The 12569-nt window shown below is 52.8% G+C and overlaps 2 protein-coding genes across 4 annotated transcripts in view; one reads left to right on the top strand and one right to left on the bottom strand.

The window, feature by feature from the left end:
• TG (thyroglobulin) overlaps positions 1-12569 on the top strand; it is a 201722-nt gene that overhangs the window by 106352 nt on the left and 82801 nt on the right. Inside the window, exon 38 of the mRNA XM_024572159.4 lies at positions 5082-5284. Within this exon, the coding sequence (XP_024427927.3) occupies positions 5082-5284 (203 nt within the window). The remainder of the gene's footprint in view (positions 1-5081; positions 5285-12569) is intronic.
• SLA (Src like adaptor) overlaps positions 10052-12569 on the bottom strand; it is a 33842-nt gene continuing 31324 nt past the window's right edge. For all 3 annotated transcript variants that reach the window (XM_045181554.3, XM_045181555.3, XM_024572160.4), the window contains one exon: positions 10052-12128. In XM_045181554.3, coding sequence (XP_045037489.2) covers positions 11915-12128 — 214 coding nt within the window. In that variant the 3' untranslated portion in view covers positions 10052-11914. The remainder of the gene's footprint in view (positions 12129-12569) is intronic.

Genomic DNA, 12569 nt, shown 5'->3' with positions numbered 1-12569 from the left:
CCTCCCTTTCAAAGACCCAACTGACAATGCCTGGAGCCAGTAGCTCCCTTCCCCGAAGAGGTGGAACCCAGGCCTTTTCTGCTGAGCTGTGGTCAGGTGCAGCTTGCCGCTGCTGGCATGGCGGCCTCCTGGCTCACAGCACTCCCAGACAGAAGAGAGAATTTCCATATGTCATCCGTCCCCGAGTGGGTGGAGGGTTGTGATTGCATGGACTGCAATCTCACTAAGAATTGTGTGCTTCTGGGAAGGGAAACCCATTTCTGCAGCGGCCAGTGGGGCACCGGTGTGGGAGGCCAAGCAATCTTCCAGATCACTCAACCCTTCCCGTCCTGATTTGCAATGCACCTTGTCCATTGTGCTTAAAACCGTCAGCCAGAGAGAAGGAAAGCTACGCTTTCCGAACCCTTGACCTGTGTGAGCCTGTGTCATCCCCACAGCAGCTCTGTGATGCCAGTGCTGTGTGGCACTTCACAGGCGCGGCTGCGAGGCTCAGAGAGGGCAGGAGCTCTGTGCCCCGCAGTTCGGAGTGGCGTGCTGCATGGTAAACCCTGGTGATCAAACCAGGAGAAACATACTGGGCCTCTTCCCACGGGTGTCTAGGAACAGCCTTTGGGTTTACAGAGCAGGTTGGTCTTTCACATTCCTTTCTCCTCCGGCAGTTTTTCTCTGGGTTATTTGCTAGACCTCCTAGCATTTCCCACCTTCCCAGGATGTCGCATCTTTTCCTCAGCACCTCCTGGCAGTTCAGCTAGGAGGGAGACTCAGGAGGGACCTCAGGGAACATGGTGGTCCGTCCCTGAAGTCCACCAGCAGTGATGTGCATCCTCCCATTGGGTACGTGTGCAAGGAGTCAGTGGCTCACCCAGAGCACAGGCAGCACCCCGAGACTTCCAGGCTCCAGGAGCACAGTGCCTAAGGGATGGGAGCCAGATGCCCACTCACACTGGCACCGGTTCTGTGGCCCGCTAGCCAGACCCGTGCTCTCTGCTAGACGAGGCAGCCAAACCCAGCAGGGAGCTGTGGCTCCTGATGAACTGAGCGGTCAGAGAGAAAGTGAGGGGTCAGTGCTGGGCCTGGAGAGGCCGTTTTCCCAGCCTGAATCCCGCAGGAGGGATGGGCCCCAGGGGCAGAGGAGGCAGTGATTACCCTTCTTTCTCTGGCAGAGCAGCACAGCGAGGGGAACCAGGGGCGGTGGCGTGCAGGGTCAGAGGGAGCGTGGGTGCGCCAGGGCCCACAGGCCCTCCGCAGGGAGAGGAGCAGAGGAAGTGAGCATTGGTGAGGGAGCCAGACAGATGGCCAGACATGGTCCCATTACCATGACCTCATCACCCTTGGGGCACTCGGAGGCCTCCTGAAGGGGGTTGCCATACCCCCTAGCCAGAACAACAGGATCAAGGCCTGTCCCAGCAAGGGACCCATCACAGGGGCCACTGAAGACAAAGCTGGCCCTGCAAAGGGCATCTCTGAGACAATGCTGGAACCTAGACCCATTTTGCTTTATTTAGGAAACAACAAACAACTTCTACAGAGCCTTAGGCCAGGCACTGTTCTTCCCGTTTACCAGTATTAACTAATTTAATGATGATAACAGCTGAATGAGGTAGGTACTATTGTTATCCCCTCTTTACAGAGGGGACAATCGAGTTCCATTAAGGAACTCATCCAGGGCGCCCCTGAGCTACTAGGTGGTGGAGCCAGGCCTGTGCCCAGCCCCTCCGGCCATGTAACCCATGTGCTAAGCCAGCAGTCTGAGCTGCCTTTTATTGATGGCCATCAATAGAATGGGGGTGGGCACCCACTGTGAGCCCAGAACTGTGTTAAGGAGCTTTAGAGGGACCCTTGAAGAAATCAGATTTGCAGGCGAGGGCCACTAAGACAACGAAGGAACAATGGAGTGTTTGCTGGGCTGGTTCTGACCAGAGGGGCAGGAGACTGGAGGGCTGGGGGGGGGCAGGGTCAGCTGGGCTGCGAGGAGAGAGGTGTTGTCACGTTGCCCAGGGGTCTTCTACTCTCACCCATCTCCCCACCGAACTGCCTTCCCCTGGTCAGTGGAGAGCGGCCCTGTCCAGCTTCGCGTCCCCAGCATCACGGGCAGCTCGTGTTTGTGGCAGGATGAGCCGGGTGGGATGGGAGCGGGGCCCTGAGGACGAGGAGACTCGGGGCCCAGCCTCAGCCAGACTGCAGGGGAGTGATGTGGACGTGGTGAGTGGGCCCCGACGTCTTGGCGAGGGCCGGCATCGGGCCTGGGGACCCCCGACTGCTTATACAGGCCGGCGTCGCTCAGAGAGGGTCTGAAGAGCCAAGAGGAGGTTTGGACTCGATGCAGCAGGAAGGAGGGAGTTATGAGGGCTTTGGAGCAGAGAAAGTTCCATAAATAGAGCGCTTTGATTTTTTTAATGAGAATAACACAGTGCCTTGTGCATTATAGCTTTTTAGCAAATGTTTGTTGGATTGTATGTTAGGACAAATGTTCTGAGTGCATTGGAGTTTAAGTCTGAACTTTTATCTCAAATTGGCACCTAAACAAACTCTTTCCTTCTCAAAGTCTCAGTCCCTCACCAGTGAAGTAAAGGGTTGGTCTACTGTACCTCGGACCAGCTGGTTGGCCTTCTCTGCCTGTCCTTGAGGCTGTGTGGGCTGAGGGTCAGCCTCCTGTCTGTCTCGCCCTCTGCCGAATCTAGCATATTGCCTGGCGTGAGGTCAGGTCCAATCCAGACATGTCTGACGAGCAGCCCCTTGAACGCTGCCTCCCTTCCGTCCTCCTAAGGGTCCATAGACCCCACAGCGTCAGCATTGGCCCTTATCATGTGACCGGGACCCTGCGAGATGGGAAGTGAGAGTCAGGACTGCCCTCCCCAAACTCCCATTGTCCCTGGACTGCAGGCCATGGATGTCACTTCCCAGACTTGCAGGGCTGGATCTGACTCAGTGGGCCTCCCGCTTTCTGGCCCTGCCTGAGGCCTTGGAGACAGACGCATTCATCCCGACAGATCCAGAAGTCCCCATCGAGGGCGGTGCCAGTGACACCCCACCCCTGGCATGTGAAAAGCACTGGGGGAAGTTCTGAAAGTCTCCCCAGCGGGAAGGGGAATTCCTGCTGCTCTGGCCACTGAGACAGCATTCTTGTCAGCTCTGGGGTACCAGCTAGGGACGGGGATGCAAGATTTTTCTCTCCAGGAATGCAGGGGTCAAGTTTCTCACTTGATACCAAGTCCTGTTCTTCCTAACTATGGTCCTTTAGTCACCTACCATTTATTGAGCACTTGTTATATGTCACTGGTTTTAGTGGGGGCTCAGCCTAGCTTGGAGGGCCTCGGGGATAGTACCCTGAAAGGGGAACCTTATTTCACCCGAGGGCTGCCTGTGAACTGAGGGTGCAGCTGAGACTGGAGGGAGGGCTAGGCCAGAGGAGGGAGGGAGGGAAGACAGGACGAGGGGTCTGGGCTGAGGGCTCTGAGTGGGCCTGGGAGAGGATGGCGCCATGTGTTTGAGCAACTGGTGGGAAGCCTGGGAGGCCGTGGCAGAGGTGCAGGTTGGAAGTATGACCCCGCCCCATGGGGCCTTGAGTATGCTGCAAAAAATGAGACCATGTCCTAGGGACAATGGGACGAGATGGGAGATTTTAGGTAGGATAGGGCACTGCGAGTGTGTGTGTGTGTGTGTGTGTGTGTGTGAGAGAGAGAGAGAGAGAGAGAGAGAGAGAGAGAGAGAGAGAGATGGGGGTGGGGAGACAGAGAGAATCAAACTATAAGTTTAAAAGACCAGGATAAACGGTGATAGAAGGAGACTTGACTTACATAATGCAACATACAGACGACGTGTTATAAAATTGCATACTTGAAACCTATATAATTTTATTAACCAATGGCACCCCAATAAATTCATTAAAAATATTTTTAAAAACCCCACTGTGGATGTGGGTGGAAAGCTGACTGCAGGGAGGAACATGCCGACCCAGGAGGCCGGTGAGCAGCTCTGGGGAGCCGTGGCAGCAGAGGTCCGTGCAGAGAGCCGGAGCGCCGGGGAGGGCATGCGGGCGCAGTAGGTGGAGGTGTCGGGGGCCCTGGGGGGTTGTGCAGGAGCAGCATGGGTGGGTGGCACTGCACTGGAAGGAAGAGACAAGTCACTGTGGAAATGCTGCCTGCGGGGGTGCTCAGAGGACTTCGACTCGACCCCGTGTGGGACCGATGCCTGTGGGAGAGGCCCCTGGAGACACGTGGGGGGGGCTGGCATGGGGGGCGCTCTGGGCACCGACCCGCTCCTGAGCATCACCCGCATCTACGTGGTCAGCAAAGGCGTGGGGTCTGCTGGGGCTTCTAGAGTGAAGCGGGTGTAGGCCTCAGCTCAGACCCAAGCAGGCCTGTGTTCTGGGGTGGTTAGTGGTGTCGCTTGACAAGAGGAATCCTTTGAATTCAGAGGAGGATCAGAACAACACGGACATGTAGTGTCTCAAATGCCAAGGAGAAGAGCGTGTTTTTGCTATACATTTGTGTGTATGTGTGTCTGATTCATTCCATTAGAAAAAATAGTGCTGAGCTTTCAATAAATAGTTACTGAAGTCTATGAAAAAAGGAAGGTGAGATCAACTCAGCTCAATGCAATTAAAAGTCATGGACGATGAGGCAGTGGGAAGGAAGGGGGTCCAGAGCCACAATCGGGCCTGGCCGTGGCTGGGGGGAAGGGGCATGGAAGGCCACCGGCAGTGGGGGAAGACGTGGGGTGGGAACTTCATCTCTTCACTGCCGATGGGCCAAGCCAGGAACTGGTTTGAACGTGAGCTATCTCTGATCTGAGCAGCTGCCCTAGCCACTGCCTGTCTCAGATGGGGAAGCTGTGGTCCAGAGGGTGCAGAGACATGTCCAAGGTCTCCTAACCCCAGGCCTGGGTGGCTCTGATTCCCAAGCCTGTGCTCTTCCCACTGGCCACACTGTATTTGGAACCACAGTCCTAACCTGTGTGGGCAGAAGTTCAGGCCCCCTACCCCCCACCAAGAGGCATCACATGGGTGGCCTCCACAGCACCAGGTAATTAAATTTCAGTGGCAAAATCACAAAAAGTAAAAGGCTTTCCTCTTTCTGAAGGGTCTGACGAGGTGAGTGGCAACTGGGGGCTGCTGGACCAGGTGGCGGCTCTGACCTGGGTGCAGACCCACATCAGCATGTTTGGTGGGGACCCTCGGCGAGTGACCGTGGCAGCCGACCGCGGTGGAGCTGACATAGCTGGCATCCACCTCCTGACCGCCGGGGCTGGCAGCTCCAGACTCTTCCGGAGAGCCATGCTGATGGTGAGTTGCCGTTCTGTCGTTGCCTTGCTGCAGGTGCCGCCAGGCGAGCGGTGCCTTTTTGTCTGCTGAGGCCAATTGGCTTCCACTGCTTGGATTCCCTTATTCTGTGTTCTGGGTGTGTGGCCTGCTCATGGCCGTCTCTCCAGGTACATGTGAGCCCAGGTGCTAAGGGGCTCCCCGACGGCTTCCCACTCACACCTCAAATGCTAATGATCCCAGGTGGGGGAGCCTTGCTCGAGTTTCATGGTCTGAACTCTCCACAGCCCCCCTTGTCCATAGGCACCCACAAGGGGATGGGATGTAGGATGAGAAGGCCTCTGGTGGAGATGGAGGAAGTTAATGCTGAGAGTAGAGTTTGGCCAACACTGTGCTGACTACACCTAGCAGCATCGCCCAAAGCAGGAGAGAAATCAAACCGAGAGAACTCTGCTTCCCAGTGTTGCTTTCCTCATCTCTGGGTTCGAACTTTGACTCTTCCTTTATGCTGTCTGGTTTCCTCACCAGCCCATGCCCCCCCACCCCCCAATTCAGTTCTGGTGGCATTTCCCCGTAGGACAGTATTGGGTGACTCATGACTCTCACTAGTCCCTTCCCCCTCATGGATGTTCCCTGTCCACGTGTGCGTGTTCCAGGCGCAGCCAGCAGCTGAGTCAGCAGCCGCAGGGTGGGCACAGAGCTCCGATGCTGACCGCTGAATGAAAGCAAAGATAGAACTCAACACCCATAATTCTGCTGGATGGTCTGAAGTACCTGTGAGGTGGTGGTGGTGATGATGATGATGATGATGGTATAACGATATGGATGATGATGATGTAATGTTGGTGACAACAATAATTATGATGGGAGAAATAACCTGTTGACCCCAGCATAAGCCCTAAAAACCATCCTGTCATCGGCAGCTTCTCATTTTACGGAGTGTCCACTTTTCCGCAGGTGCTGTGCTAGGCCCTGGAAATGCCACACTAAATAATTCACGTCCTAGTTCTCAGGAGGCTGTGGGGTGAGGAGCAAGCACCTGAAGCTGATAGGAAGACAGAGGGTCTTGGCATGGCTCCTAGAGAAGCCCCGACCAAGCACAGGGGAAGGAATGGGTGCTGGGAAACGCTTCTCAGGGGAGGCATGGTGTGGGTGAAAGCTGGGGACTGCGTAGGACTGTGCGTGCAGAGTCCGGTGCCCGAGGACCCCTGACTCTTCACTGAGATCTGCAGCGTCCCGAGGTGCCGTGGAGGACAGGTCTTCCTGGGCAGTGGTGTGGGGGGGCAGGGGGCACAGAGCAGCCATGCTGCACTGACCCCCTTGGGGTTCATCCCGAGCACACAGGAGCCATTGTCATTAAAAGGTTTTGTGTGTTTGCTTGTTGTTTGGTTCGGTTTACAGTTTTAATTCCTTTAAAGAGTACAATTCAGGGGCGTTAAGTCCATTTACATGGGCGCGTAGTCAGCACCATTAATCATTTCCAGATCTTCGTGTCATCCCAAACAGAAGTTCTGTGCCTATCAAACCATCACTCCCTCCCACCTTCTCAGCCCCTGGAGACCGCCATGCTGCTTCCTGTCTCTGAATTTGCCTGTCTAGGTGCCCGACATTAGCAGAATCACACAAGATTTGACCTTTCGTGCCCGGCTTATTTCACTTACGATGTCTGCAGGTTCATCCATGACCCGCATTGGAGGTTGTTATCCAAATCTCCTTCCTTTTTAAGGCTGAAAAATATCCCATTGTATGTATAGACCACATTTTGTTTATCGATTCTCTGTCAATGGACGTGGGGTTGTGCCTCTCGGCTGCTGTGAACCGTGCTGCTATGAACACTTGTAAGCAGGTGGGAAACTTGCTTCCCTTTAGGGAGACTTCTCTTAGAGCTGGGTGGACGATGAATGGAGGGGACCGTGCTGCAGGCAGAGAGCAATGAGGAGAGTATTAAGTCACACAACTCAAGGAAAGAGGGAGACCATTGGGACCAATGCCACAGACCAGCTCGCAAGCTGGTGCTGCTCTGCCCAGCCCTCCTGGGGTCAAAGCCGTTGCTCACAAAGAGGCTAGGGGTGCCATTATCTGGGCATGACGGGTGCTGGGTCAGCATCAGCACCGTCCCCGACAGGGAGCTGTGCCTACCACCTGCCGCTTCGTCTCTCTCCTTCATGTTGCGCACAGTCCACGATCCATCCTGCCCGGTAGAGGCACTTTCCTCTGCATGAGACACTGTCTGCCCTCTTCCTCTTTGTCTGCCCGATTTGTCCTTCCGGCAACCCCTCCAGACTTTGCAGCTTAGAATCAGACCCCCTGTATCGGCCCGTGCCGCCTATACCTCTCTGCACAGCGTTCCTCGCGAGTTCCCACCAGCGCACAATTATTCCTACTGCCGAGCCTGTCTCCCTCCCACGGCCGTAATCTCCAGGAGAACCGGGCCTTGCGCCTTGCTCTCCAGGGGCCCCAAGCACCCAGCACAGCTGTCTTACCATAACTGCTGCATAATTAACATCTGGGCAGGGGATGGGTGGGCAGATGAATGGGGGCCCCACAGGCTAGTTCCTTTCCCTCCCTCCCTCCCCCCATCCTGTGTTTTTTGTCCTTGGATTCCAGTTTCCTTCTGTCTGTCCCTCTGCAGGGGTTCCATGTTTGTGGCAGGAGGTCTGAGCCCAGCTCATCTCAGCTTCTGGGACTGAAAGCAGACCTTCCTGACTCTGAGTGGGTCCTGCGGCATTTCCCCAGGGCCCCCTCAGAAACCAGATACTCGGTGGGACCCAGGAGACACCGAAACTGTCTTCTAGTAGGCTCAGAAGGCAGACTTTTCTTTTTGAAAATTCTGGAGAGTTTAGGTGTTTGGGAATTTCAAAGACGAATCTGTTTTAACAAATGGTAGTGTATTTAAAAATATCCTCGCCATCTGTTCCAGTCATTTAGGAGAAGCTTTTACAACTGCTCCCAGCAGTCTTTGCGGTCATGTGAAGTTATCTGGAAGCCAGGGAGCGAAAGCGCTTCAACAGATGAGCAGTTCTTCAGCGTGCTCCTCGCCAGCAGACGCTTGGGGAATGGATGCGAGCTGGTGACATATTCCTGATAAAATTGTGTCTCTCTGCAAATCCTGGGGCCAGAACTGTAGAACTAGCCGATGAGACAGATTCCTGTAGTAATTAATAACTTATACTTACTTGTTCAGTGTGTTTGGGGCCTTACAGGACTTTCAGTGCATTACCTCAGAGGTTCTTCACATGGATTCACACGGAGTGGTTTTTAAACAGCCATTCAGAGATAAGAAATCCACGGCTCAGAGATGTTTAGTGACCTACTAAAGAACACACAGCAAAGAAGGAACTGCATTAGGGATTAGAACCTAAAGCCAGATCCTGTGTTCTCCTAAGGGTATTTTTACTTTTTGTTGTTCTTTTTTTTTTTTTTTTTTTTAGCTTTTAGAGACCTAAAATTCTTACCTATCCTTTTGCAGATTGATATCCAATTTTATTGCACTATTACCATAGGGCATGAATTAGAGGATGTTGACTCTTGGAATTTATTAGGATTTACTCCATGGCCTAATGTATTCTTTGTTGGCAGGGAAGGTATATAGTGTTACCGAAATCGTCCACTTACCTTTGCCTAATCTATCAGTTTCTGAAAGTTGTGTTAAATCTCCAAATAAAATTATTGATTTATCTATTTGTCCCTATAATAGTTGCTTAACATATTTTGAAACTTGTGTCGGATTAGCCTAGGTTCAACCATTGTATCTCCTTCATGTATGGCTCCTATTGTCAATCTCCCCTTGCCCCTAGGCAAAAATGTATTTTCACCTAAATTTCATTTTGCCTCAGTATTCGACAGATGTCCCTTTTGTTCATTTTTCCACAGAAACATTGCCACCCCTTTATTTTCAAACCCTGAAACCCTTCGTTTTAACTATGTGTCCGGTAGAGAATAGAGTGTGGCAGTTCTGAAAATGCATTCTCTACCCGGCAGCCAGTGTGCCCTATGAAAGGATGTCACTCCCCTACTTCGATCCTTCCAGGGGTTTCCCATTTCTTCTAGAACAGACCCTACACCCCTTCCCAATCAGTCCCTGCCGGACCTGCCCACCTCCCTCCAGAGAGCCCTTCACTCCTCACTCAGCCCCGGCACCCCGCCTTTAGGAGTCACCTGGCCAACCCCACTGCCTCCAGTATTCTTCCTTGGTCTTTGCTTGGCTCTTTCCTTCCTCTCTTTTGGGCCTCGGCTCAAATGCCTCCCCTGGGAGGCTTTTCCTAAGCAGGGGATTAAGCGATGCCCCCATGGGTCTCTCGCCAATCCAGCGTCCAGCGCTCCTTTCTGTACAGTGAAGTTTCCTTGTTTATTTACGATATCACACCCCGTGATAGCAGGGACCCCATCCTCTTGTCACGGCAGCAGCCCCAGCACCTAGAGCACTATCTGGTGCTTAATAGATGTCCAGAAATATTTGTGGAAGGAAGTTCTTGGGAGAACAAACTGCAGAGGTAACACAAGGAATACAGGGAGGTGTCCAGGTGAGACAGAAGTTTCATAACAACCATTGAGTTTTTCTGTCCACCTTTAAGTGTGACAGATAAGACACCATCGAAGTTGTAACACCTGGTTTGCACAAGGGTGCACCTTAAGAAGGAGCTGGGCTATGAACCGGCGAGGTCTCTCTAGCTGTTTCATGTTTTATTCCCTTTCCAGTTGCAAGTGTCTCTGAGAATTTGAGACCCTCAGAAGCTTCTGAATGAACCACCCGCCCAGCCCGCCCAGGAAGCTCTCCTTACATTCCAGGGGTTAAATACGCATTAGGTTTATTTTAATCAGGAATAAATACATGATTTAGCAAAACTTAATGCTTCCCACCTAGAAATTCCCCCAAGGCCTCCCCACACGTTCCACCCGCGTGAGTCACAACGGAAAATAGCACGTAAGACACTGTACGAACATCTGGAGTGGGAAGGTCACTCTGCCTTATGGCGGATGTCAGCGTCCACAGCGTCACATTCACTTCCTGTACGCTGGCCGATCCCTTTGCGGCAGCCTCTGGGGATTGTGGAGGAAACCGCAAATGTCTTCTTGTATAAACACTCTGGAATCTGATGATACGGAAGATCATGTAAACTCATATACACATACCACGAGTGCAGTGATTTCAGAGGTACGGAATGCGTGTGGTGGACAGACAGACTTCTCCTCTCGGGTAGCGAGAGATACCACATCACGTGTACCCATCCTTCCCCTGAACCCCTTTGCAAAGGGGAAAATGAGTCACAGCTTCATCTGCAGCCTCCTGCCTCGCAGGGTCCCGGGGTGGCCTGGAGACACAGGCTTCTCTAGAGCTGCACCGACTGCGTCTCTCTACCATCTCTTAAATGACGCAGAGAGAATGGAGCCCCTCCAACTCCCATCTTTCCTGGAGCTCAGCACTTTTATTCATGTGGATGCCAGACCCTCCTTAGAATAAAATACTAGATGAGTTGAATTCTTTAGAACTTATCAACTTCCTTTTTTTTTTTTTTTCAAAAAATCCAACCATTCTGACTCCTCAGTCCAGCTGAGACTTCCACTCTGTGAAGGTTGAGCTGAAACGTAGGCTCCTGGGTCACCCTAACATGACCTCTGTCCCACCCGAAGCCAGGAGCTGACTTCTGTGTCCCCACCCCACGTGCACAGCATTTGTTTGTACCTGTTTCTCCCTGTCCATGCACGACTGCCTCTGCCGGGGCCTGGGGCTCAGTCATATCTCTCTCTCTCTCTCTCTCTCTCTCTCTCTCTTACTTTTTCTTGGGGGGGATTGATGGCATACATGGGACGTAGCACAGTGCGTCTTCAGGCAGTCCCGAATGAACCACTGATGCATTAATCGAGGTGTGAACCTCCGCATGCCCCCGAACTCTCTCTCTGGGCCGCAAAGCGGTGGCTGGGACGTGGTATAAGCTCAAGCAGTTCCAGGCCCCGCATCGTGCGCCCCTGCCAGCAGCCTCCCCCTCTCCTGTTTGCCTTGCCCCCGGCCCAGGTAGGGAGGCCATCTGACTAATACATATGTGGCTTTGGGACCAGCAGGGCAAAGAGATCTCCTGATTCAGGGCTAGTTAGGAAGGTTAATGTTTAGTGTCACTGAGTCCCCTTGAAGAGAGAAGACGTGTACTGAAGGTCTCTTTGTGGATAGGCTAAGAGAGTTCAGGTACCAGACCAATTTGCAAACCCAGACATTTGGCCGGGACACAGCATTTAGCTCATCGTCTTCTCAGGTGTTTCTCATTGAGAAGTCTTCTCTGTGAGCTTGGAGGGTGGCCGTCTGGACAGCTGGTTGGAGGGTGGCCCTTGTGCACTTTCTGATGCGAGGGTGTCTGTCTTTCCCACAGACACCACGGGCACACGCATACAACATACAAGCAAGGCTCTTCTGAAACACTGCCCGGTTGCATCACAAGTCAACGTTCTGTGATGTCCCAGGACTGGTCAGACACCAGGGAGGGTCTCCTGGGTCATGACGTGGATAGAGAAGGTGGGAGCGTGAGTCTCACGTAGCTGCTCTTGGCTCCTGGAAGATGCGAGGCTCCACAGGGGCCAGGGAAGCGTGCCTTTCTGTAGGGGCCCAGGTGAAAGTCCAAACCTCTGTTCCTCTGGGCACATGGCGAGGCGTCTGCTCTCTGGCTAGTCTTCAAAGTAGGGGGGCGATGAGAAGAAGGAGCTCTTCCTCTTGCTTCCACTGTACATTAGGGAGATGCTCTTCTTCTTGCGGTCCAAGGGGGCGCTGTCATCGCTGGTCAGGGACAGGTAGGAGGCAATGCTTTCCCGAAGGCCGTAACTGAAAAGGGACTCATCCACGCCGAGTGGGTTCCCTGCTCCCTCAGGGTCATCCTGAAGTCTGTGAGTGGGGAGACAAGGGAAGGGGCAGAGGAAAAAAAAAAAGAGAGGGACATAGAGGGATGGAGGGCCAGAGAGTGAGAAGAGGAAGAAAAAAAAAGATCCTGGTTAGCATTTCTCTAATTTACTTTCTAATTCTACTGCTTACATGTGTGGCTGTGTGATCTTAGGTAAATCACTTAACCTCTCTGAACTACCATTTCCTTAAATGGCTAAAATGTCTAACTGCAAATTTTAATGAATATTTTTATGATATTTATAAGGAGGAGCAGTTTGATTTATTTCCCGGGCAGTTCTGACCTCTAGTTTTCTTTGAACTTGCCAATGGGATGTCTAGATCAGCATTCAGTGAGTAAGACCACCCACCAGTCCGCAGCCACACGGACCCCTGAAATGCAAACGCTGACACTCAAAGAAAGCAACTCAGTGGAAGATGTTTTTG

Source organism: Desmodus rotundus, chromosome 8, assembly GCF_022682495.2.
Source record: "Desmodus rotundus isolate HL8 chromosome 8, HLdesRot8A.1, whole genome shotgun sequence".
NCBI classification, from domain to species: domain Eukaryota; kingdom Metazoa; phylum Chordata; class Mammalia; order Chiroptera; family Phyllostomidae; genus Desmodus; species Desmodus rotundus.
The sequence above is the reverse complement of the archived record's forward strand: the minus strand, read 5'-3'. Positions and strand labels throughout refer to the sequence as shown.